This window comes from Mandrillus leucophaeus, unplaced genomic scaffold (genome assembly GCF_000951045.1).
Source record: "Mandrillus leucophaeus isolate KB7577 unplaced genomic scaffold, Mleu.le_1.0 Scaffold395, whole genome shotgun sequence".
Taxonomy (NCBI): Eukaryota; Metazoa; Chordata; class Mammalia; order Primates; family Cercopithecidae; genus Mandrillus; species Mandrillus leucophaeus.
The window spans coordinates 962,585-989,943 of record NW_012104198.1 but is presented as its reverse complement, the minus strand read 5'-3'; the positions used below and the strand labels follow the sequence as shown (position 1 = coordinate 989,943).

At 40.1% G+C, this 27,359-nt stretch overlaps 1 protein-coding gene across 1 annotated transcript in view; it reads right to left on the bottom strand.

The window, feature by feature from the left end:
• DGKK (diacylglycerol kinase, kappa) overlaps positions 1–27,359 on the bottom strand; it is a 108,494-nt gene that overhangs the window by 55,913 nt on the left and 25,222 nt on the right. The window contains exons 2-4 of the mRNA XM_011991342.1: positions 5,997–6,107; positions 4,199–4,279; positions 2,157–2,261 (exon numbers count right to left, since the gene is read on the bottom strand). Coding sequence (XP_011846732.1) covers positions 2,157–2,261; positions 4,199–4,279; positions 5,997–6,107 — 297 coding nt within the window. The remainder of the gene's footprint in view (positions 1–2,156; positions 2,262–4,198; positions 4,280–5,996; positions 6,108–27,359) is intronic.

Here is a 27,359-nt window from a genome sequence, read left to right as displayed (position 1 = left end):
ATCTCTGAAAACTGTCATTTATCTTGGGTACTGTCCTTTAACTGTTTCTTTTGTGTATATAGTGTCTCCGTATTACCTACAAAGCTCATTGAGGCTGGGAGCAAGTATTGCATCTTTTTTCTTTTCCTACTCTCTATGAAACAGAATTGGGTAACTAGTATGGGATGGCTTATTAATGTGTACTGACTAGTTTCCAATAGATTATCCAATTACTTTGTCACCACTTTAATAGACCACTAAATCCATGATTAATCTTCCCTTGCCCTATTTGTCAAGCATTGGTGGTGACGGAAGATAGAAGGGACCATTAGAGATAAGGCACATATGGGAGAAAGCATATTTGACTATTTAAGCCTCAAGTAAGACAAATTGCTAAGATGCTGGTGCTGAGACGTTTCACTATCAGCTAAAAGTATTCCTTAATAGATTTAGGTCCCTGGAGAAGCTCCACAGAGGTTGTGATTACAACCTGATACAACTCTTCCAAGAGAGTAAACAGGGATTTTTTTTTCCTTTCTAGTTTGTGGTGGGTAATCAATACCTAGGTGTTTAATTCAATGAATTCAGGGATGGTGCACCAATTCTCTAGTAGTCATCAGAATTTCTCTAGCAGTTTTTGCGTTCCTAGAACAATAATTAAAATTCAAAATATCCTATGTGACCTTTTATGCCAAACTGAAAATGCTATAAGATTCATGAGAAACCCTCCAGTTTGAATAGAGGTTAAGTCACAGGAAGGAAAGATATTGGTCCACAGGGATGAAGATAGGAAAGGAGCATGGAATTCACAACTTTTTATGACTGCCTCTAATGTTGTACTGTAGTGGCCTTATTGGTCGGGGCAGGAGGCGAAAAGGGGATGTGCTTCTCCATTAGGAAAGGAAGAAGAAAATAACAAAGAGGTAAAATTCTGAGTGCTAAATCGTATAAAGATCACCAGCAAATGTTAAGCAAAGGATCTCTCAATTTAAGCATATATAATGTGGGACTGGGGGAGGCCTTAATGATATTGGAGAGGCCTCAAGTCAGCCATCTTGTCATGTTCCCCATCATTGCTATAGGGAGCAGAATGTATAGTTATGAGACTAAGTGGTCAAAAGCTTGAGAAGTACTTGGGGAGTAGGGTTGGATGGCTCTTCTCTATGGCATTAGTTTTATTTCTAAACCACATTATCCAAACCACTTCACATACTGCTCCATTCAAATTGCCTAGAACAATCATCTACGCATTGCTAGCTATTTAAGACATTAGGTTATTTTAAAGTCTGGATTCACCTTCCCCTTTATCTCTAAGACTTTTACAGCAGAATTTTGCTTCAAGATGAACCATGTATCATTCTCTGTCCAAATCCTGGTTCCAAGATTTCCTGCAGATTCATTTATTCATTCAAAAGATATTTATTGTGCCTTTACTATGTGCCAGAGACTGCTCTAAGTAAATAACTGACACAGATCTCTCTCCTCTTGGAACTTACATAAATTCTAACTGTGGTAGATGTATAGAAGGGCAGGCAGAGTGTATCTCCTAAAGTTTGATTGAACCAGTTACTGCCGGGAGCAGTGGCCAGATATTTGATACTGCCAGGTTAAAAAGAACCCTGCTAAACTTTGGAGAGGATACTTCTTGCTCTTCCCTCTGCATTACTTTTGTAGTAGACAGAAAACAGAAAGGCAAAGAGTATAGTGGTCAAGGACATAGGCTTTGGAGTCACATAGCCTGCATTGGAATCCTAGTTTCACTACTGAATAGTGATTCCACCTTGGACTGGTTCCTACCTCTTTCTGAGTCTCAGTTGCCTTAGCTGTTACTATTGTCATTCAGCAGACCCAAGTTAAGATTCCTGTTTTCCTAACCCAAGGGCATCTACATTAGCTGCTCACACACATCTTGAGTGACTCATCCATTGGGCATACATTTACATCTACATATTAAGTGGATATATATAAAAGTATCTGCACCACATACTTACAAAGGTCTGAGTCCAAGTGAATTACTCCTATTTATGAATAATTCTAAAGAGGTTTTCTGTCTTTAATTCCTAACCAGGTGGTCTCGGCTTCCATCTCATTATTTCCCTGCTGTAAAGGTGGCTTAACTAATGCAATTAATTATTTACCTATTAAGAATTGTGTGGCTTCTCTACTAGTTTCCTTACCTTATAAATTTCTCCCTGTTGGACGGTTTTTATGACGTTAATCCATTCTTCCATGTCTTTCCGGTTGGGTGCAGCCAGAGTGATTTTTCGTTGTGGTGTGATAACCTAAACAAAAAGTCACATTATTAGCTGGTTCTCACTCCATAACTTTGCCTTCAAACAGAGCCTGTGAACTCTCTAAGAAACTACACAGTTGTACCAAGCACAACATAAGGCACTTCTTGAATATAAAACAGACGTTCCCAGAGCCACTGGTAGCTCCTTAGATACCCATCCAAAATAATAATAATGCTAATAGCAATAATTAACATTTTAACGCCACTCACTATGTGCCAGGAACTATTTTAAAGCACTTTATGCATATGATTTCATTCAATCTTCATTATAACCCTGTGAGATGGGCATTGTTATTTTTCCCATTTCATAGCCCAGAAAAGCAAGACAAAAAGAGTTAAATGATTTGCCCAGGGTCACCCAGCAGGTAAAAAACTAAACCAGAATTGAAATTCAGATTCTTTGGCTTCAGAATTCATTCATTTAAATACTAAACCACGTACCATCTATTACTCAAGTTAGTTTGCCTGAAAACCCTACTTGCTTACTGCTACTCTGTCTGCTTGAAGTGGTAAAATGGTATGTGGTTCATTAGGGTGTCCCTGTTTCTGTTTAGTGGGAGAGTGAGATGTCTAAAAATCCAGTTTCTTTCTTTCTTATGGTTAGGGACAACCTGAAGAGAATTTTACGGTTGTCTTTCTTAATCCTGCTTGGCACAAGAACCCAGGCAGGAATAATAAGAATGCCACACTGAGAGTCTAGCAGACATAGACCATGAGCAGGACTTGATCTTTTCCCAGAGGGCAGGAGGGATCATGGATAGCTACAGCATCAGTCACTGCTTCCATTGCCCTACTGCCTTTACTATAAGCTCCCGAAGTCTTGAAGCTAGAGCTCACCACACCAACAAGGAATTTGTTTCTTCTTTTGCATGTAGCACAGTGAAATTACGTGGTAGATGGAAATAAGAGCTAGTCGGGATTGTGATAACAGCCACTCCTTTGGTCCAAACCCATTCTTGAGTGGGGCTGATGTTCACTGCTTCTGTGCTTTAATTAGGTTAAGGGGCAGCCTAGCCCTTATGATTTATTTCTTTGTAAAATGGAGACCAAAAACATTAGCCTATAGGCTCATCACCCAAAGGCTCAGCTTTTTGGGATTGGTCAACAGAGCCCTCAGCTTTACCCTGTGTCAAGGTGATGTAATGAGAGAGTAACAAAAGCAAAGTCTTCTTCTTAGACCCAGTCACTCTCCTTTCAAGGGAGGATGGAACATGAACCAACCATGGAAGCAGGATATTGGGTCTGCAGCTCTTTAGTCTGTTCGGTACTTTCCCCTACCTGCCTAAACAGGAACTCCAGTCTCCATATTCCACCATTGAGGCTGGGAGAGGACAGTTCTGCAAGGAGGTGGGTAGGAGAATTCCTGGACCACCAAGCTTTCTATTTTTCAGTGAGTTTTCTGGTCTGGATTCACTTGAATGACCAAAGCCATGTGACATTTCAGTCACACCAAGCCCTAGATGCTTCCCTAGAAAATCCTCTGCTTTCTCTGAGGCACTTTCATCAGTAATCTCAACATGGGGTAGATTTCACTTTGAATTAGGGCTCTTATCTACTTCATCAGAGGAGAGGATGTCATGTAACTCAATTATCCTGCCATTTTCTATAACATATTAGCAGTGTCTTGAAAGACTCCCAGTGATACGCTTCTAAATCACCTTCACTGGAAGGACTGATTTTTATAAGTCACATACTCCCTTCCCCTTGAAATCAGCTTAGCTTTATACTGGTAATAAGGAAAAAGACCATCACTTTTTTCTTCCCTATCAATGGGCTGCTAGAAAATGTTTGCATGAATGATAACACTTTGGGATCAAAGGAAACTTTGGAAACCTGAAGTTCAAAGAAGTAAGAAGTGGTTATGGAAAGCTATCTTCCCAGCTAGCCCCTACCCCTGCCCATTCAGTCATTCCCAATCTTACTTACACAAAAACTGTGGCAAAGGTTTCTACAGCTGCTTTCTGCCACAGCGGCCTGAGACAGATCAATCGTTTCAAAGTGTGCAAACTGGAAAGATATAAGAGAGAGAGGGACAAGGAACCGTCTGGTTAATGATGCAAAGAGACATTAAAAGGTATACACACACACACACACACACACGCACACACAGACTTGCTGACAGGCATTTGTGGCAGTCATGATCCAATCATTTCTTTGGCTTGAGGGCTAACATTTATTTAGCAACATGATTTTTGTTAATATATCATGCAACAAAAAAAATGAAATCAAAATAAACTTTTTACAGATATTTATGTGGAATTATAGGAAGGCTTGAGTTGGTCAGTTCAGAATTATTTAAACATAAAGCTTATGCTGGAAAAGATAATGGGATGTGGTTTAACTAGAGTCCTAGAGAAACAGATTGTGATTAACTCCTATTTTATTGGGTGGCAGCCTTTGCAGTGTTGCTAGTCCCATCCAGTTTGAGGTCTGTGTCTCCTTATTAATTGGCCATAGTAGATACCATCTAGCCAGCAGCAGGAAATCAGTATCATGGATACAAGCAAGGCCGGTTTCACCGGTATACAAACTGTGCAGTCACACAGGGCCCCGTGTTCAGAAGGGCCCCACACTTAGTTTAATGCTTTGCTGTTGTCATCTTAAAATTACTTCATAATTTTGTCTTTGTGCATGTGTTTCGTAAGTGAAGTCCAATGGGACAACAGATCATGCATATGAGCAGAGTAGATAGGCGCAATATACATTTCCACCCCATGTCTTGTCACTCCATTTGCATTTGTGATGCCCATGAACATAGAATTCTAGTGGACCCATGAAGAGTGGGAGTTTAGCAAGACTCAAAGCAAGTACAAGATAAGTGTGTTACATCTATGACTGAGTAACCAGTAGGGGAGCTGACAGCCCTGAGAGGTCATACTTTCTGTTGGAACCAGAACTTGCTTCAGACGTAGAAAAAAGACAATGGTTTCTAAGAAATATGAACAACCAAGAAGCCCTATTGTATTCTTCCTTGCTCGTTACACCCCTGGGTTAGCCAACCATTTCTGCTAAAAATGATGACATGGAAGGAAATGGAAAGATAAGGTAATCCATAGTACTTTCAGTTAGAAAAGTGTTGGTGGAATGTGCAAGTATCGAGAAGTAAAATATGAACAGTTGAGCTAGTTTTGTGCAGTTTTTTATACTGCTGAGAACAAAATACATACACTTGTATGAGCTACTAAACACGAATTGTATAATTTTAGTGATTCTTTATATTAATTAAATGCTCTTACGTTTGCATTTAAAACTGGTGTTGTATAGTGTTCAGATGAATAGTGAAATTCATGCTAATTGTTTAAAATTTTATTTTTCTTTACTTAGAATTACATTAGCAAGTAAAAACACCATGACAAGTCTTTGCTTTATATTAATATTTTAGTACAAACATAAAGCGTTATATGTTAGTAGTTTTAATACAACTTCCCCCTGCTTTTTGAGTAAAGGGCACTACATTTTCATTTTGCACTGGATCCCCAAAATTATAGTTGGTTCTGGGTGCAGAAGCTAGCTGGGAAAAATACGAAAGGAAAGGGATACAGAAAAGAGAAAGGAGAGAAAAGTATCCCCATTTGACTCAAAAGGGCAAGTTAAAAAAAGCGTAGAGGGCTTCAACTTCCACCCTAATGTTTGCTGACATATCTTTACTTATTAGTCCATCTTCCCGCACAAACGTTTCCTGGCACCCACCCATTAATCTAGTTGACAATATGCTATACATTACCGCGGGATGGTGTGCAAAGTAGAGCTTCTGTCCTTGAACCAGAAAATATCTAAGCTTCCATCTCTTGAAGGAGTTACAGTTCTTCAGCATAGGTCCTTCCTTCAATATTTTCTGAAAGATAGAAGCATGGTGTTGAGCAATTAGATCAATTCACAAGGTCATATCACTTGTTTTCTCAGATGGAAAGAGCAGATATCTAGAAGGCTCTATCTTGTCACATATCTGAGAAATGGCCTGAAGGCCAGGTGAGAACACAGTGAAGCTTGTTCAATCAGAGGAGACATTGGTTACCCTTGGATTACTCATTCAGGATGATATAGGCTTCACGTTTATCAGGCTACATGGCCCAAAAACCATGAAGAATATCTCTATTTGCAGTAGAGGGCAGGAACATGAACACACAAGAACACCATTCCTAGGAAAGAACGCGTGGTAGAGGAAAAGGCTGTAAAGGCAGATTTTCTGGAAGTCTCCAGATTGTAGCTCTAGACAGGGCTCGCCTGTCAGCTCTTTAAGAGTGTTCCTTTTAGAATATTAAGTTGGATTGTGTTCCTTCCTTGTTCGCAAGCCTCCAATAGCTTCTCAACACTTTTAGAGCCAAATCCAAAGTCTTTACCATGGTTTGTCTTCAGCAGACTCATGATCTCATGAAGGAGCAAGCACATAAAAAGGAACCACAAGAAAACTACCTTCTGATTACTTTCGTTACATCCCATAGTCTAACTACTGATTTTTCAGTTACCTGCTGAACAGACTGATCCTAACCAAACATAGAGTCTACTTACTATTTTCATCATTGAGGAAGTTCTCACTTAAGTTATAGGATACAAACCAACATGCGAGACTGCCATTTGGGAGAAGTACTCAACCCCGCCAAGCTGGAATCAAACTCATACTTAATGGACAAAGGGCCAGATTGAGTTTAAAATCACCAGATCACCAGATCAAGGCCCTACCATGAATTCTATCTATCATCTAAAGTAGCATTCACCATTGGGTGGCTGGAGAAGTGTTTTGTTTGGCCTACCTAGTGTTTTTCAAAGTTTTAAATTAGTTGGTAATATTTAAAAGGTAGAAGATTTCATATAAAAATTCAGGTTTCCTGTTCCTTAAAAAAAAAAAAAAAATAGAACATCTGGTAACATTGAATTTATATTCTCACATGGCAACAATCTGCAGAAACTGAGTACCAGCTGCCCCCTTCAGATGAGGTGCCTGACTCCAGCAGGAATTTGAGTTTAGGATCCTGATCCAAATAATTATTTGTCATTCCTGTTCTCCCAAATACACACACACATACACATACACACATACACACACACACGTACTCATACACACACATTTATACACTCTTCAATTTTCTAAACAATTGGATAGTACTAGTGGACAGAGCCTCTGTATCTCAACTGAAAAGTCAGTTCATAAGCAGTCATGATTTACCTGAACCCTCTTCATAGGTTATGGGAGTTTCAAGGTTATCGTAACACCCTTGGGATGCAAAAGAATGGTGCTGAGGAGTCAGAACAAAGAGAACAATAAGATCTTGTGGGAAGGAGGGAGGTTGCAGAAAGAGAGAGTAAGAAATTATATTTAAATTGTTGAAATTGAGTCATCCAAGAGAAAACAACTGCTGTAAGCATAAGAATATATTGTTCCTTTCCTCTCTCTGGCCAGGTGGCCTAAAGTACAATTCTCAATAATGGCATTTGGTTTTTTGTATCCTAACCCTCTCACCTCTATCCATATACTTCTCCACACTAAGTCTTCGTATTACCTAGGCAGTCCTATTTACTTCTTTCTGCTAAAGACTTAAATTCCAAAATTTAACGGCTCCAATTCTGTACAACTGAATCTACACCCATTATCTCTGCCCTTTTCCCAACTTGTTCTGCTCTGTTAAAATTATTAAATGCTTCCTTTACTCTTCTTATTTTGTCATATATAATGTCCCCGTACAAGCTCATTTTACAGTTTTTGGTTGGCTACTTTCTCCTTCCCTCCACTTGCAGTTTAAAGTTTTGCAGTTCTGACTGTCAGATATTTACACCACTACATTCTCTTGGCCTGTTCTGAGAAGCACTTACCCTTAAAGAACCGTTTTTCAGGCATTGCAAGTCGTGGGCTAGTAAACTAAAATCTCTCAGTTTATAACTTGTGAATATGATAGCCCAAGAGGACTCAGATTTTAGCTTATGCATTTGATAAGCTCTTTAATGATACTACTATGAGCAAGAAGGAGAAATGCTATCTTTGTTCAAGTTCCTATTTTATCTGCCTGTAGATCACATCCCCTTCCTCAGCAAGTCATCCTGCTTGGTTATTCAGAGCCTACTCCCAACAAACCAGTACCCACCCTCAACTCAGGGGACCCCAATTAAGCTCTACCACTCAGGGGACCCTTATAGACAATAGAGCTATATAGGAATAAGTTTTCTATATCTCTCCATAACTAAATTAATACAAATCTGAAATAGATTCTGATAAGATGTATAAGCCCCAGAGTAACAACTAGAAAAATAACTTTTAAAAATTATTAATACATCATAAAGCAACAATTAAATACCACTACACGTGGATTAGAATAGCTAAACCCCAATACAGTCATGATACCAAATGCTGGCAAGAATATGGAGCAACAGGAACTCTTCTTCATTGTTAGTAGGAATGTAAAATGGTACAACTAGTTTGGAAGACAGTTTGGCGGTTTCTTACAAAATCAAACGTACTTTTACCACGTGATCTAGCAATTGAAATCTTTGCTATGTACCCAAATGCATTAAACAGTTATGTCCACACAAAAACCTGCACATGAATGTTTATAGCAGTTTTATCCATAATTGCCAAAACTTGGAAGCAACCAAGATGTCCTTCAATAGGTGAATGGGTAAACAGACTATGGTACATCCAAACAATGGAATGTTATCCAGTAATAAAAAGAAATGTGCTGTAAAGCCACAGAAAGGCATGGAGGAACTTTAAATGCATATTGCTAAGTAAAAGAAGTCAATCCAAAAAGGCTACATACTGTATCAATCCAACTACACGACATTCTGGAAAAGGCAAGACTATAGGGACAGTGAAAAAAACTCAGTGGTTGCCAGAAGCTCAAGGGCAGTTGGGAAGAGATGAATAGGTGGAGCACAAGAGATTTTTAGGGCAGTGATACTACTCTGTATGATACTGTCATGGTGGCTACATGTCATTATACATTTGTCAAAACCCACAGAATGCACAACACCCAGAATGAACCCTGATGTAAACAATGGATTTTAGTTAAGAATAAAACATCAATATTGGCTCACCAAGTGTAACAAATGCACTGCACTAATGTAAGATGTTAATAATAATAATAATAATAATAATAATAATAGTCTCAGGACCTTGTTCAGTTTAGTAGCCCCAAGCAGGTAATAGGGGAAACTGGGAGGCGGTGGGTATATGGGTACATTCTTTACTTTCCACTCAATTTTTCTATATACCTAAAACTGCTAAAAATGGTCTTTTTTTTTTTTTAATAAGCAAGCAAAAACAGACTGGGAATTCTGAAAAAGAAGAGTAATTAAGAGGGAACTACCTCCTATTTAGGTTTTAAAACCTAGTATAAAGCTATAGTAATAAAAAAAATAATTAAAGGGACTAAAATGTTAAAATTATTAAAGGAACATAAACATATACCCATGTGATATGGCAGGGGCATAAGTATGTAGAATATTCATTGAAAAATACAACAAAAGCTCTGTCTACACCCTGGCTGTTTCCGGGAGTGGTTGTTTGAGTTCTTTAAGGGAAAAAGAGATGGCACAAATGAAGTAATCTCTTTTATACCTGATACCTAAGGTCTGAGGGTATAAGAAGGGGAGAGTTTCAATGTATGTCTACCAGTGGAGATGAGGAAGATTTATTTCTGAAGTGGATGATGAGATTGTGGAGCTACTTTCCAATAATAAATTATTATTATTATTATGAACACATTTTAGATTAAGTCTGGAATTACTCTCATAGATACTATGGCTTGTCAACACAAAGTTTATAATCCTTTGGCACCAGAACAGGGTTGGTAGCTTGTGGAAACTGTCCTTCTTTTGCCTATCAAGTTACTTTGTTTCTGTCAAAAGCCAAATCACCATCTGGAAACTGGAAACAGGAGGACACAGTCAACCATGACAAGAACAGAATGTCAAGGCTAGGGAGTAGGTAAGCTCTGTGGTTCTAAAATTGTTTAGTGAGATAAACCTCTTCACCAAGTTAAAAGACCCAAGAGGGCATTGTTGGAAGGAACCAAACGAAGTTGTATTGCTTTGAATAAAATAAAATGAAGTTAAAACCTAGTTTTTGTTAATTAAGTTAGAATGCAAATCTTCTTAGGGGATAGGCAAGGGCTCTCCCTTCAATGCCTCCCTTGGCAGGGTGCACAAGAAGAGCTCCTTAAGTTCTAAACAGAGGCTCTATGTCATCAGCTCTGAACTTCTACAAATGCTCAAACCTGGATCTTGGAAAAGATAAAGGGCCTGTAGTCCTTTCCCTTCTGAATTCTGTCCTCCTTCAGGGAAACTTCCCTACTCACCCAATTACTGTTTCTAAATAAACCATTGTTTATTTTGTTAAAATCCCAAAACCAATAGGCAGCCCCAGGAAGCCAGTTTGAGCAGGTAGAAGCTAAAAATCCCTTGTTTGATTGCCCCAAGTCGATAAAATATGCGCATGCAAAACAATCTTTACCTACTTGGGGCTACTAAACTGAACAAGGTCCTGAGGCAAAAATTGGAAGAAGCAAGGTAACAAGCAAATGCATCCTGCCAAGGGAGGCAGTTGAAGGGAGAGACCTTGCCTATCCCCTAAGAAGATCTGCATAGTGCTTCCTGGTCCCTGGCCTCTGGCAGATAATATTATCTCATTGCCTCCTCACCACAACTATGCAGTATCACGTCTGACTTCCAGAAAGTAAATCTGAGGCTTGGTTTCCCTTACTTTGTTCAAGTACCCATAATTACAAAATGCTAGTGGACTCTGTGCTTCCTCTACCCATGATGAGAAAACTGGGAGGGCCTGGTTAATTAGTATGTACACAACAGGGTGAACACAGACCCCACCCCATCCCACTACCAAACTTTATCCTGAATGACAAGATCATAGATTGCTAAGAATTAAAAAGCATTCTAGGCCAGATGCGGTGGCTCACGCCTGTAATCCCAGCACTTTGGGAGGCCAAGGCGGGCAGATCACGAGGTCAGGAGATCGAGACCATCCTGGCTAACACAGTGAAACCCTGTCTCTACGAAAAATAAAAAATGGAAAAAAATTAGCCGGGCGTGATGGCGGGTGCCTGTAGTCCCAGCTACTCAGGAGGCTGAGGCAGGAGAATGGTGTAAACCCGGGAGGCGGAGCTTGCAGTGAGCCAAGATCACGCCACAGCACTCCAGCCTGGGCGACAAAGCAAGACTCCGTCCCTCCCCTCAAAAAAAAAAAAGTATTCTATGAACAGCTCTGACTATTCCATAATAGAACTCTTAATGAGCTTCCCTCAAAGTGGCAAATGGTATTCCTTGTTTTTCTAAACACCTAACATTCGTTGGCGGGCGAGAAGGGAGTTCTCCAGTTTTTTTAAAGTGATACTCCACGATTGACTGGAAGAGTAATTAGAATTCACATATCGACAACACTTTGTAATTGATAAAGTGCTTTTGCTTCTCATCAGCCCTCTGAAGCAGGTAGTGAAAGGCGTTTTCTAACGCAATTCTGTCCTATGAAAGACACCCTGAAATTAGTATCTTCAAGTGGCTTGCCCGAGAATAGTTGAAAGTTTTCCTCTCAAAAAAGATTGCCCATGTTTGTTTTGCAGTTTTGAGACTTTGCAACATCTTGGAGTTACAATATTTGTCAGAAGAACATCTCTGATGTTATTACAAAAGGCAATGATGAATGGGACTCCATATGGGAAGTTTTGCTTTGGTGGCCACATTTATAAGCACACAGCTATTTCATAAGAAGGGACACACATGTAGTCCTCTTGGTCCAAGCTGCCACATTACTGTGGCAATATCTGTGATGCTGCAGATAGAAATAATTTAGGAAGGGCTGTAGAATCCTTGTACATATTAAAATGTCATGTTACCACTTGATGCTTCTTAAACCACAGCACACTGCAGGCAGGCTTCCTAATCCTTCCTGCCAGCTCTATTAGACATTAAAACCCAAATAACATTATGGTTTCTACTATTAAACCCTCAAGGCTGATTGTTTTGTGGTGAGAGTGAGTATGGTGCTAATTAGTCTATTGTCCTGAATTCAATCACCACAGAGATCAATTGGCTTCATTCAAATTCAAGAATGTAGGACTCCAAGGCATACGTAATTCAGGTCCTGTGTACAGTGTTCACACAAAATGGTCTTTGTCAAAACCATGGCAGCCCCTGCAGAGAAGGCTAAAGCTTTGGAAAACTCTGCTTCAGTTTCATTTTGAATCCTCTTTGATAAGCCAATACCCAAATCCATTGCTCCCAGAAACTCCCACACCCTGGCACAGGTAGTATCTCTCTCTGGTGCTCTCTACAACTCAGCATGTGTAAATTAATAAATTAATGAGGATAAACATTTCCCTCACTCCATATTTATAAAATATCTTCTATAATATATCTCAACAGAGTTTGTAAAGCAGCCCAATTTCCTGTATATAATTAACACCCGCCTGCTGCTTAATTGGGAAAGGGCAAGTACAGCTGCTGCTGTGACCTTTTCCTATGCTTCTCCCAAGTCCCTAAAGCTTCTACTATCTGCTACATCTGTTTTTCTGTCGCTTGGTGGATTTTTTTTTAAGAGACAGGGTCTTGTTCTGTCACCCAGGCGGAAGTGCAGTGGCGCAATCATGACTCACTGTAACCTCAAACTTCTGGCTCAAGTAATCCCCTTGCTTCAGCCTCCTGAGTAGTCAAGACTACAGGTGCCCACCGCCATGTCTGACTAATTTTTTCATCTTTTGGTAAAGACAGTCTCGCTATGTTGCCCAGGCTGGTCTTGAACTCCTGGGCTCCAGAAATCCTCCCACCTCTGTAATCCCATTACAGAAATGAGCCACCATGTCCAGCCTGCTTGGTTCGTTTTTGATGCATAAGGCTTTGGAGAATTCTTTACCTTTTCCTAGCAGAAGGGTCCCCTGTTATACAGCCAAGTTGAATTCCACCCCCACCCACTCAAAAAGTAGACAAGCATCATGATACGCACCACTACCTGTTATTAGTTGGCTGCTCTTCTGTTTTAATTTCTCTTGTTGCTGTTGTATAGGAGGCTGGATCAAGTTAGGGGATGAGTAGGCTACACTCCCCAAGTGAGAACTGAACTATTCTGGGCACAACTGAGAAGGCCAGCTTTCTGTCTATGACTCCTTCAGTCCAAAGACCTGGAACATCTATTCTCTTTGCTTGGGTTAGAGTGCTGGGAAGAAAGCCGTTTCCTAACACTGGCTTGCCAAAGTTGATTCAAAGCAACAGTGTTTGATTTGGTTAAAATGCAACTCCGGGTGCTTTAGGCTTTAAGAAAGGTCAGATCCACTGCTCCACTGAAAGCTTTACACTCCCCAGGGTCCTGCTGACATGGCAGGAGTCAGACAGACTGGCTCCAACACTTACTAGCTGTGTGACCTTGGGCAAATCACTTAACCTCTCTGAGCCTCAATTTCCTTGTCTGTTAGATGAAGATACCTTACAGAGCATATGCCTGCCACTCTGTGAGTCCCTTGTCCCTTGTGGATTGTGGAGGCAAGGGCTGCTGCCATTGCTCCGCTCACGCCACTACTGGAATCTTCCCTCCTGGCTAAGGGCTGCAGCAGCAGGATGAGGAATAGGACGACCGACTGTCCTGGTTTTCCCAGGAGTTTCAGCACTACAATCAGGAGGTTTTTGGGCAAACTGGGACCTCGTGGTCACCCTAACACTGAAAAGCCAGATCTTTCTACCACACAGGTCTGCAAGGACTATATCTGCAAATCTCCTCCCACTGCTTCCCGTGCTAAGGAAGAGCTATAGATGAACATCTATGTCCCTGCTCTCTATCAGTGAAATAAAAGAAAGTTGAGCTGCTATACATATTTATTTTTATGAATAGGCAAAAACTTTAACCAGTTCCTTGCATATCACTATAAAGGTATTTTACACACGTGAACAAACATATATACACATATATTCTTTTTTCTTCCTGTAAATAATAGTATTCTATGTGCAATGTTTTGTTTCTTGCTTTCTGCACTTAATATACAATGAACCCTTTTAGATATTGATACATATTAAGTGGTTTCCTTTCTTTCTACAATTGCATAGCATTCTACTAAATGAATGTAATGTGATTTATTTAAACAGTTCCCTATTGAAAGACAGTGCTTTCAAATCTTATTTTATTACAAATGACACTGCAGAAACTCTGTATATACATGTCATTTTGCACTGGTCTGAGTACATTGATAAAATAAATATCAAGGGTTGATGACTTTAAAACTGGTCCACTGGGACCATAAAGCCTAAACACCGATAAGTTTTGGGGGAGCCAAAAACATAGAAACAGGAAACCCAGTGAAAGGAACAATATAAATGGAAGTTTAGCCTTTAAGCCTGTGTCTTCTCAAATCTCTCTGCCCCTTCCCCCTTCTTCTTTTCTATTACTGGAATTCCTAGGGAGGGTAAGGATCACTAATTGTTTGGGGTATGGGGAGGAGGTGAGCAATCTGAGCCCAGGCTGACAAAGTTCTGAAAGCAGTAACCTGGCTCTTGGTAATTGACCTGGGACTAGCTGCATCCAGGAAGGAGGAAGAGCTTTGCTGAGCCCTCCCAGAACTGCTTATAGGTTTGCATGCTGGCTTTGCTGCCTACTAGCTGTGCAGCCTTGAACAAGCTATTTCACTGTGAAGAGGGGCCACCGTTAAGTTGGTAGGATGGAGATACAACCTCTGATCTATGTTAGTTCAAAATCTGTGCTCATGCCACAAAACTGGCCTTTTAACTTTCTGAGCCAATCTTGACCTTAGTAACGAGTAATCTTAGATCTCCCCGCCCTGTTAGAGATTATGAAAATAATGCTCCAAGAGGGGCTGTGCTTACTCAAGTCAAAGAGCAAATTAGTGGTAGAGAATTGGGCCTCAGGCCACCGTATTTCAGTTGTGTTGGGACTCCTCACCGACCTCCCTAAGGTGAGTGAAGGTGCCCTGTAACTGCAGCCGTTGAGTTTTCTCTGTATTGGGAATGCCTTCTGGAATATGTGCACAGTTACAGGGCTAGGGGAATGGCATGGAATGGCATGTGAGGAAACCAGCAGGAAGATGGCTTGACTCTAAGAGTAGGATCAAAAGGAAGGGCTGGGTAAGAGCTTTAGAAGTGTGAGGAGAAAAGTGGCTTATGATAAACCTTCCTGCAGAGGGTTGCCTTTGCTCCACAAATCCAGGGAAGACTCAAGATTCTGAGTAGGGGAAAGAGGATTGTTTCTGACCACTGGGGAGCCAAAAACCTAGAAACAGGAAATCCAGTGAAAGGAATAGTATAAGTGGAAGCTTCGTGGGAGACCCCTATGGCTACAGTAGTAGTTGCTGCTTGCCTAGAAAAGAAGGTTTTTGGTCACACGAATTTACCCCCAAAAGATACCAGGGTATCTTGGACCCTAGTCCTCAACCTAAGCAAGATCACAGAGGTCAGGACATCAATTAGCTTATCTGGTGCCACCATCTTATAAAAAGTGACAGTGCAATGCCTGCTTCCAATTGCCTCCTTTTCCATTCTTTTACCTGACCATAAGCTACCAGAGACTATGGTTCTTCTAACATTCCGTGGATGTTTATTCTCTCAGGGACACTTCCCTCACTGCTTCTAACTAACCCTGGGCTCCCAACACCAAGCAACATGCCCTGTTGATCCTAACCATCTACTATGAGAGCAGTGGCTCCTGTTGTGACTCTGGTGATGGCCCTCATTAGAAGCAGCAGGAATAGCAATTTCTTCTCTAAGTTTCTCTTCAACCCTCCTTCTCCAAAGGAAGAGAGCTGCTTCTGGCTGACAAATGCCTGCTATTTGCCCTTGCTTTACATGCATTATCTTATTTAATGCCCACAGCAACAGTCCTGTGAGGGAAGTGAAGAAGTTGGGGCTTAGAGAGGTTAAGTGTCTAGTTCTAAGTCACAATGAATAGCAGAACTGGGGTTCGAACCCCGATCTCTTTTACTTTACTGTCTCTCCCCACCCTACTCCCATATCAAATAACTACATGATGACAGTTATCATGATCTGACTTGGGTGTCAGATCTAACTTGGGGATCACTTCAGTTCACTTCTTTTTTCCCCCAGGGGCCACTATTTCACCCAGCAGGAAAAGCCATGGACCAGTGATATCTGCAGATTTCCCACTAGTTTAGCTGAATTTCTTGAAGGGGACTATGTACTGCAAACGATTTCACAATAGGGAGGAAAAAAAAACACAGTCCTTTAGAGAGGTACCTGAAATGTCATAATCCCAAATTTTGCATATATACAACTTTGTAACAATATGCTGGACCATGCTTGGGAGCTTCTAAATCTGGAGACTTCAGCCCCCAGAGGTATTTAAAAGTGCTTGCAACCTAAGGCCAAAAAGGAAGCTTGTAAATATGCAGATAGAGACATGCCTCACTTAAAGACAGAGATATGTTCTGAGAAATGCATCATTAGGCCATTTCATCAGTGTGCAAACATCAGAGTATGCTTACGCAAGCCTAGATGGTATAGCCTACTACACAACTAGGCTATATGGCGTAGACTATTGCTCCTAGGCTACAAACCTGTACAGCATGTTACTGTACTGTAGGCAATTGTAACACAATGGTATTTGTGTATGTAAACATAGAAAAGGTACAGTAAATATACAATATTATAATATTATGGGACCACCATAGTATATGAGGTCCATCATTGACTGAGACATTGTTATGCAGTGCATAACAATTGTTATGTTAGACATTGTTATGCATGCCTGTATGTAGCTTATTTGGTTACAACTCACTCAGAACAGCAAAGCAGAGAAACTCAATTTTGGTGATTTCTGTGCTCTGGTTTTTAAAAGTACCCATCTCTTTCCTATCATGGCTTTAAATGCCTCTTAGAAGCGGGGATGGTGAGCCCACATCACCTAATCACATGTACTTGGGAAGTACATGTTTACTCCTGAGCTGGAGAGATTGTTTTATTACCAAACTGGACCCAAGTAGACAGCTATCTGACGGCCTGAATAATACTTACGAATACATTCACTAAAAAGTTCTCCGGGGAATAAGTGGTTTGATTATAAAGAGGGGATGTGTGGGTTTGGTTTTTACTTTTTCTCAGTTTTATGAAGTGGCATTACCAAGAATCATGAGGAAGGTAGACAGAAATTGATGCTAGACCAGTTGGTTCTGCTTGCTTCTTGCAGCAGTGGTGGTCTAGGCAAGATGAAATTCATTAATTCATTAGGAGTTGTGTATGAGTGGTGGGAAAAGAAGGTGTGCGTGTCCCACCAGTGGTAGGTGAGAGCAGGAGCAAAGTGTGCGTGTCCCACCAGTGGTAGGTGAGAGCAGGAGCAAAGTGTCAGGTAAGGGCACCTCAGGGGTTGGATTGGCTTGGGGGTAGAATGGGTGATGACAGAATAATGGGAGCCCTCACTCAATTCCTAAAGCTGTGGATAGCCTTGCTGCCTCTGAGCAGAGGATTGTCGCTGGCTGAACACAATTGCCTCACATGGAGTCAGGAGATATGGTAGTTTGACAGCCTATCACACTTGGAGGGAAGAGAGAAGGAAGAGAAGTGACTGCATGAGACACTACTCTGTCAAAGAAGAGACTATGTTGTGGGCCTTGGATCCAGAGAATTACTGGCCAGGTGACAAAGCTGAAAAGTTGTGCCAATGTGAATGTATTCTTGGTAACAGGAGGCTATCAGGGACAAGCCTCCTAGAGTAATAATAGTGAAATGAAGTGCTAACAGTTGGTGAGTCCTTACTATGTGGGAAAGACTATGCTAATCATGTTACATTGGTTATCTCATTTGATTTTAGCAACTCTGAAAGGTAGATACCATGCTAATCTGAGTCTTGGAGAGATGAAGTAGTTTCCCTAATGAGTTAATAAATGGCAGAGCTAAAATCTCTCTTGAGGTTTCACAAGGACATGAATAACTAGTTATCCCTTCAGTGGAAGGAAAACAGGAAGGTTTAAACCACTGGTCCTATTGGAAATTATATCCTATTCTAAGTCAATCGACAGAAGAAGGCAGATTTGGCAGGAGTTTGGTGGTGTGAATCACAGCTTGTTGGTTCAGTTTCGTTTTTGTTTTTAATTTTAAATGCTAAAGTAATTAAAGTAATAATTGTTTAATTTACACAGCACTTTGTAGGTTATAAAGATATTGAAGATTCTCACTTGACTCTGAACATATCCCTGAGGGGCAGGCCAGGTAGGTAATGCTATTGGCCTTTCTTTTTCAGGTAATAATACTGTGACTCAAAAAAGCACAGTGACTTGCCCAAAGTCAGTGACTTGCCCGAGTAGTAAACTTGTTCTGGCCTTCTGACTTCCAGTACAAGGCTCTTTTCACTGTTGTCTCCACACTTTATATGTTCTGTGTTATTTGATATCATTTTGATTAGTAGTCCATATTTCAAAGCCTAGTTTTACCTTTCCTGTTATCCTGCAATAAAACTCTCTGCCATCATCACTGGTAAAGAGTTATGACAAAATCAAGTGTGCCAGTGGCAGGCGTTCTCTTGGTTAACGAAAGTAATACCACGCGAGACCCAAAGGGAAATTCTCCTCTGACCTGGATAGTTCCTGGTAATAAAAAAATTAACTTGGCCATACAACTACTACACAAAAGCATCACACAAGGATCTTACTGAGAAAGACTGAGAGTGCGGCTCTCAGTATTGCCTTCCCTCCCAGGGGGCAACTTCCCACAGCTTGTTCAGATGTTTTACCCTAGAACCTACTGCTACCTTTTTCACAGTGTTTCACCTCCATTTATTTCCCGGTTGAAACACCATCCAGATCTGCATCATTTTCCAACTTCTCCCTGCAGGCAAAAACAGCATCCAGATCTGCATCCTTTTCTAACTTCTCCCTGCAGGCAAACACCTGGTAAAATTACCACCCCCCCTCCACTCCTCTCTAGCCAGGCTCTGTTTAAAGGATTAAGGTTGCTCAAATCCTAAATGGCCACTAACTACAGTAATCAAATTCTAACACCTACCAGCCAGGGCTTAGAGCAAGGCTGACTGTTACCATCTGGATTTTGTGCTGCTCAATTCTTGATAACGTATCCAGAAGGGCTGACCATAAACGTACAAATGCAATTAGAGAGAAAGAGAGAGGGGTGGGAGGGAAGGAAGAGATCAGTGGTATTATAACTCAATCTGATAGGCCTGGAAAGGGAGGAGGAAGAGGAGTAGATAATAAATAAGAATAGGATGAGCATGTGGCATTGGAAGGCTAGGGGTGGCAGCAAACACTCGTAGACTTGTAGGTGACAAGGGATGCTTATTTTCCCACAATGACACATGAGATTCCCATTGGTCCTGGAAAGATCTCTGAGCCACCATTTCATCAACTCTGAGATTGTGCCCTAATCCATATGTGCTGCTCCCTGTTTAAAATTTCTGGGAAGAGGCAGTAGTGGCTACTGGGAAGAGAAGGGTTATCAGCTGCAATCTGGGGGACAGCCAGTCTTGAATCGCACACACACACACACAAAAACCAAAACAGTGGGCAAAATTGTCTTGTGGGGGAGGGGACTGTCTTTTAATTGGAAACAGGGCCTAAACAACAAAGCTTAATAAAGGGAAGGAGCAAGGGAGATGGCAGGGGAGAGTCCAGTTTGAAACAAACTCACTAACAGCAATGTTCACACCCAAAATTGAAACACAAATACCATGACACAGCTATCCTTCTCTTGCCCCTTCCACCCCTCCATGCATATAATTAAAAAGTAATGTTCTAATTAGACTGGCATCTGATATCTACACCTTTTCTGAAATATTGTGCTAGGCACTTTGTATACATTAGTGCTAATAGTCAATATGCAAGGTAATTATTGTCCTCGTATTACAGATAAGACACTGAAGCTTAGAATATTCAATAGACTTCTCCAAGACCACACACAGTTACAAAGAGGGATGACTTTGAACTCAAGTCTGTCTGATTCCAAAGCCTAGACACATTTCTACTCATTATATCACACACACTGCCTCTCTTTCCTGGAAAGTGGGGGTGGTTTGAGGTGAGAGAGGGTGAATAGTTTGCAAAACCACGAGACACCTGAGTAATACCATTTCACAGAAACATCTGCACACAGGTACAATATGGGCACCAACATGGCACTTGGGAAAGACAGTGGACTTAATGTATTCTGAACTCCATGGAGTTTAGCCACCAGCAGTAACCAGATGTGTGAGCAAATCTTATCACTTCTCCAAGCTGTCATCTCCTTGCTAGGAACTATGGTTAAAGATATGAAAATTTGGCACTTGATTCATCAAGGGAAGCCAAGGCATAACAGAAAAAACAAGCTATTAATATCGCTTAGGTCTGTTGCCATAACGTAGCCTCCTACCTAATTTAACACTGCAGGGATAGACCCTGGGCCCGGGAATAGAGATTATTTCAAAACTGAGCAGGCCAGGAAGGCAAACCTCAGCATAAAACTCTCTTGGTAAATCACAAATATGTGTCATAGCCAAGTTATATCTGTCAGGCACAGTGCCCAAAGTGCCACAACTTACCCATAATTAGCACTTGATGAATATTTATAAAGTGAAATTGAATGGGGGAAAACATATCTGGAGAGGACAATGAAAAAGGTGTTCTCAAATGTTCCCGGATTCATTTTTCTATCAACTGGCTTCTAAAAGTCAGTCACTATTGGAAGAAATACACTGAAGATTCTTATATTAATATATCCAAGCACATATATTTATGCAAAACCAATATAGTACAGCAAAAAGGAGTATAGATTTGGACTCAGATAAACCTGAATTTGAAACACAGCTTCATCACTTATTAGGTGTGTGTCTTTGGGCAAGTCATTTAACTTAAAAACCTTAGCAATTTTATCGTAAAAATACACATAATGACATTCAACTCTCAGTAGGGATCCAGATAATGCATTAAAGTGCCTAGTGTAAGGTAGAAATGCAATACATATTTCTTCTTTCTTTCTGTGAACATGGTGGCTATATTTTTGACCCTTAAATTAGAACACAAGTCTTGCCAAGTATGAGTGTATATGTGGTTGCAACAGGGTAGTGGGGGCTCGATTTGCCCCAAATTTGGAAGCATAATTTACATAAAAATAGTCCAAGCCCAGAAGGACTTTACTACCAGAGGTTAGGGTGCTTTTGATTTGTGTGGATTAGTCCAGGCAAGCACAGACTCTTTCCTTCCCATGAGTAACAGAGCAAAGATCACTGGGAAAAAGAAACAAAGACAATAAATAGAAAATCAAATTTATGTCTGTGCAAGAATTTGTACTTACTGTCCCTATAAAGACACTCATAGTACTAGGACTCATGAGGTCGCCAGAGAAAAAAACAGAACCTATTACATCAGAAGGGCTTCTGATGATAGGTATGAAGACAAGGTAAGTTGAAAGAAATGCTCTATTGAAGCCTGGAAGAGAAACCAGTGTTAGAATAAGAGGGGATAAGAACAATTAGTATTAGTGAACCCAAGTGTTTGTATCTCTTTAAATTTAGCACATAGACATTTTGAATCTAATGCTCTCTAATGTTTATTATTAAAACGTTGAGCCAATTTTTGAAAGCCCCAAAAAAGGGCTGAGTTGAAAATATCCTCTTCTGTTGTTTGCCATCAGCCACGGTTATGGGAAACGTAGTTTCAAGAGCTGCTATAATCTGCCATAACTGAGGCATCACCATTTACCTGGTGTCAATGTATTCTAGTCATCGTATATCGTAATTCCGGGCCAATAACCTAGGAGGAAAGCAATAGCTTTTAGAGTCTAACCTTGCAAACCCCAAATTAGTTACATGACATAAAAGTAAATATCACAAGGCCATTTTTCCACGAAACCAACAATGACGAGCAGGGTTTTATCATACCAATGAGTAACATCTATGACTTTACTGGACAGGACCTGGAAGTCTACAATTATATACTACGTAACGGCTTCTGCCATGCACTTAGCCTAAAATAAAAATCCAACCCTTTCTTATTATACTTTGTCATTCATGTGCTTTGGGCTCTCAAGGAAAGTCTAAATGTAGAGTTATAAAATGAAAAATGGCAAATGCATCTTCCTATTTACTGCATGCCTTTGGGAAGCTAAGAGAATTGGAGTAGGTGTCACAGTAAAAAATCCATCCCCTTGCTCGTGGCTATATGGGATGACTACATAGTTGAGCTATCCCCTCCAAATGGCTGTTCTTACTTTTCTTAGAAGTTCCTCCTCTTCCTTTTATCTTTTATGCAGAGGCAGGAAATGCTAATTCTACTTAGCTCTCAATTCTGTCAGGAGCAGTTGAAGATTTGCTATACCAACATGAGGCCAGTGGAAAACCAAGATAACTTTTAATGTGGGGAAGTGAGTATAGAGTAGGTGGACATAGCTTATGCTAATAAACTCTCTCTGGTTATTATAAAGTAATTAGCTATAAGGGAACTCCCCATTTGCCTTCAATCCTCATGGCTTCCTGGTGAGCAGAACTTCCACTGTAGTGTTCCCAACTTGATGAGCTTTTTGACTTCTCCATGTCTTTCTCACCTGGAGACACGGTGAAACCCTTTTCCAGGCTCATGATTCACTGAACTATTTTTACCCAGGAGTAGCAAGTTGCATAATGAGAAATAACAGGGAAACGTGAACTGAAAACCTCATAAACCTTAAGTAAATATGAAAGGGAACAGTCTCTCTGACCTCAAAATGTATAAAGTGTATACACATACTATCTCCTCATTCAAGGACTCAGATGTGCCTTGGAACCCCTGTGGTCAATCGTGGTTACTAATTGATTCCCACATATGAATGTTCTCCAAATAGCATGTTTGGAGGTAAGAGGACATTCTAACTGATGGCCTGAAACTAAGGTGGGTACACAGATATTTGGATGAGAGAAGATAGTTCTGGAGTGAGTGAATAGTAGAATCAAAGAGAGAAGTGGTAAAGGAAAAGCTGTCAGTGAAGGATTTCAGGAAGGCAAAATTCCGTGTATAAAACCTTTTACTGTATGGAAGAAAAGCATCAAGAACACGTTTTCCACGATGTTTAAAATGTTTTCTACATTCTGCCTGATTTGTCCTTTCAACATCCCACAAAGGTAATGAGAAAGTAGGTTATCATTTTCATAACTCATTGCCTCAGTAGATACACTTACAGAGTGCTTTCTCTTCCCCAAGTTTAAAGTGCAGTAAAATGTCATATTTTCTTAATAGTATCTATTTCTAAGAATGTCAAAGTGTGTTACAGACCGTATTCATTTTGTGTTATTGCCATTTAGACAGTTTTTAACAGAATGTGTGTATAGCTATATATTAGCGTAAGTATAAACCTTTTAATACATTGATATAAATAAATAAAAATGATGTCATCTTATGTCATTTTCCTGGGCCAAAATGCTTTCAGGGTCTCATTGACACGCTTCAACAATGGATCTTGAGAAATTTCGTAGATAACATTCCTTGTTCTCTTGTTGAGTTCTGTGCTCTAATGCAACCTACAGCCCCAAAAGAGGCTTCTTGAATCAGAATGCTCAATTAATTTCCTCAAGGTAAATCTCACAAGGCCATTTCTTCACATAACAAACAACCTAGAGCAAGTAAGAGCTAAAAAATATGTGAAATGCACATTTTCAAGTCTCATAACAGGCAATCTGCTTAAGTTGGGTACTTTGCTTGAGTCTAAGATATAATGCCATCTATTTTCTGAATAGAATATGAAGTCACTCAGGTTTATGTAACTATATTTAAATGAAAGCATAAAACACATTTCAAAAGCCAAATATAAATGCGTTTTGATTAGTCATGCCACAACTGAGAACTGATGATTACAAAATTCTAAACAAACAAACCTATTAAACTTCTTGATTACAGTTTAACAATGGGGCTGTAAAACCCTGGGCTCAGCTGTGTCAAGGTACCCCCTTGACAAATAAGGAGAAGAAACAACACTATTTCAGGACATGGTCACCAGAAACAAAATGTGTGAAGCTGCTCTTTTTGACCTCTCTCTGTCTCAGGATGATGAGACAGATTACGGGAAGTAGATCTGTGTGGGTTGTGGCCTCAACTGTAAGTGGGACCTTGCAGGGGATTCATGTATGTATTACGTTTCTATTGTTGAGTAACAAATTACCAAAAACTTAGTGGCTTAAAAAGTAAACCATTTATTATCTCACAGTTTCTGTAGGTTAGAGGTCCAGGCACAGCTTAGATGAGTCCTCTGCTTCAGTGTGTCACCAGTCTGAGATCTAGCTATCTTCCAGGACTCTGTTCTCATCAGAAGCTTGGCTGTGGAAAGGTATGCTCCCAATCTCCCTTAGGTTGTTGGCAGAATTCAATTCCTTATGGTTACAAGATTGAGGTCTCAGTTTTTTGCTGCAGGCCATGCTTAGCTCCTACAGGCCACCCACAGTTCCTTGCTACATGAGCTTCTCCAACACTTATTTCACGGCCGCTTCTTTCTACAAAGCCAGTGAAAGAGAGTCTGACTAGCTCATCTGCTAGCAACACAGAGTTTATATAGATATATATAGTAACATTATCACAGGAGTAACATCTCATAACTTTTGTCATATTCTGTTGGTGAGAAACAAGTCACAGAAATTTACAGATCCTGCCTACATTCTAGGGGAGGGTACTATACAAAAGGGTGAACACCAGGAGGCAGGGATCATTTGAGGTCACTTCAGGGTTTGTTTGCCACAACACACCAAAAATTCTACCCTAGGAAACTTCAAGTCCAGTGGCATAAGTCCTCCCATTTCCACTGTGACATCCCTATGCCAGAGAACTAACATCTTTTACATCAGATGCTGTACTTTTAAATATATTGCACTATATAGTTAAGCACAAAATGACACAGACAGAACCAAAATGTCCTACATATAAAGCAAAAATATTTAGCATCCAAAAGATGTTATCACTGGGGTTTTTAAAAAACACTATTTAAAAAAAATAATTATAGACTCACAGGAAAGAAATGTGCAGCGAAATGCAGAGGGCGGTCCTGTGCACTCTTCACCTAGCTCCCCCAATGTTAGCATCCTATATAACTATAGTATGACAGCAAAAGCAAGAGAATGACATTGGTACAATCCATAGAGCTTATTTAGATTTCACCAGTTATATGTGCACTCACTTTGTGTGTGTGTGTGTGTGTGTGTATGTGTGTGTATGTGTGTGTGGGGATGGGTGGATGTGTGTAGCTCTATGCAATTTTGTCACATGTGTAGCCTTGGGTAACCATCACCACAATCAAAATACTGAACTGTACCATCAACACAAAACTCTCTCCTGCTACCCTTCTATAGCCACACCTACTCCTTCTGGCCCCTCCCATCCCTAATCCCTGGCAACCACAAATCTGTTCTCCTTTTCTGTAATTTGTTAATTCACAATGGTTACATAAATGAAATCATTCAGTCTGTATCCCTTTGAGATTGGCTTTTTACACTCAGTATATTTCCTTTGGGTTCATCAAAGTTGTGTTGCTGAGTAGTATTCCATGATAAGAATGTGCCATGCTTTGTATAGCCTATGGGTAGTTTCCAGTATTTGGCTATTATAAATAAAGCTGCTATGAATATTTGTGTGTACATTTCTGCATGAAAATAAGTTCTCATTTCTCTGGAATATATGCCCAAGAATGTAATTTCTGGGTCATATGGTACATCCATGTTTAATGTTAAAAAAACTGCCAAACTATTTTTCAAAGTGACTGTATCATTTTACATTTCCACCAGCAATTTATTTTTTAACTTTTATTTTAGGTTCAGGGGTACATGTGCAGGTTTGTTATATAAGTAAGCTCATTTCACAGGGGTTTGTTGTACACACTATTTCGTCACCCAGGTATTAAGCCTAGTACTCAATAGTTACTTTTTTTCTGATCCTCTCCCTCATCTCACCCTCCATCCTCAAGTAGGCCCCAGTGTCTGTTGTTCCCCTCTCTGTGTCCATGAGTTCGCATCATTTAGCTCCCACTTATAAGTGAGAACATCCAGTGTTTGGTTTTCTGTTCCTGCGTTAGTTTGTTAAGGATAATGGCCTCCAGCTCCATCCATGTTCCTGCAAAAAACAATGATCTCATTCTTTTTATGGCTGCATAGTATTCCATGGTGTGCATGTGCTACATTTTCTTTACCAATTTGTCATTGATGGGTATTTAGGTTGATTCTATGTCTTTGCTATTGTGAATAGTGCTGCAATGAACATTTGCATGCATGTGTCTTTATGGTAGAATGATTTATATTCCTTTGGGTATATACCCAGTAATGGGATTGCTGGGTCAAATGGTAGTTCTGTTTTTACCTCTTTGAGGAATTGCCACACTGCTTCCCACAACAGTTGAACTAATGACACTCCCACCAACAATGTATAAGTGTTCCCTTTTCTCCACAACCTCACCAACATCTGTAATTTTTTTACTTTTCAATAGCCATTCTGACTGATGTGAGATGGTACCTCATTGTGGTTTTGATTTACATTACTCCAATTATTAGTAATGTTAAGCATTTTTTCATATGCTTGTTGGTTGTGTATATGTCTTCTTTTGAAAAGTGTCTGTTCGTATCCTTTGCCCACCTTTTTTTTTTGTAAATCTGTTTAAATTCCTTGTAGATGCTGGATATTAGACCTTTGTCAGATGCATAGTTTGCAAATATTTTTCCCATTCTGTAGGTTGTCTGTTTACTCTGTTGATAGTTTCCTTTGTTGTGCAGAAGCTCTTAGGTTTAATTAGATCCCATTTGTCAAATGTTGCTTTTGTTGCAATTGTGTTTGGTGTCTTTGTCATGAAATCTTTGCCAAGTCGTATGTCCAGAATGGTATTGCCTAGTTTGTCTTCCAGGGATTTTATAGTTTTGGGTTCTACATTCAAGTCTTTAATCCATCTTGAGTTAATTTTTGTATATGGTGTAAGGAAGGGGTCCAGTTTCAGTCTTCTGCATATAGCTAGCCAGTTATCCCAGCACCACTTATTTAATAGGGAGTCTTCCCTATTGCTTGTTTTTGTCAGCTTTGTGGACGATCTGATGGTTATAGGTGTGCAACCTTATTTCTAGGCTTTCTATTCTGCTCCATTGGTTTATGTGTCTGTTTTCGTATCTGTACTATGCTGTTTTGGTTACTGTGGCCCTGTAGTAAAATTTGAAGTC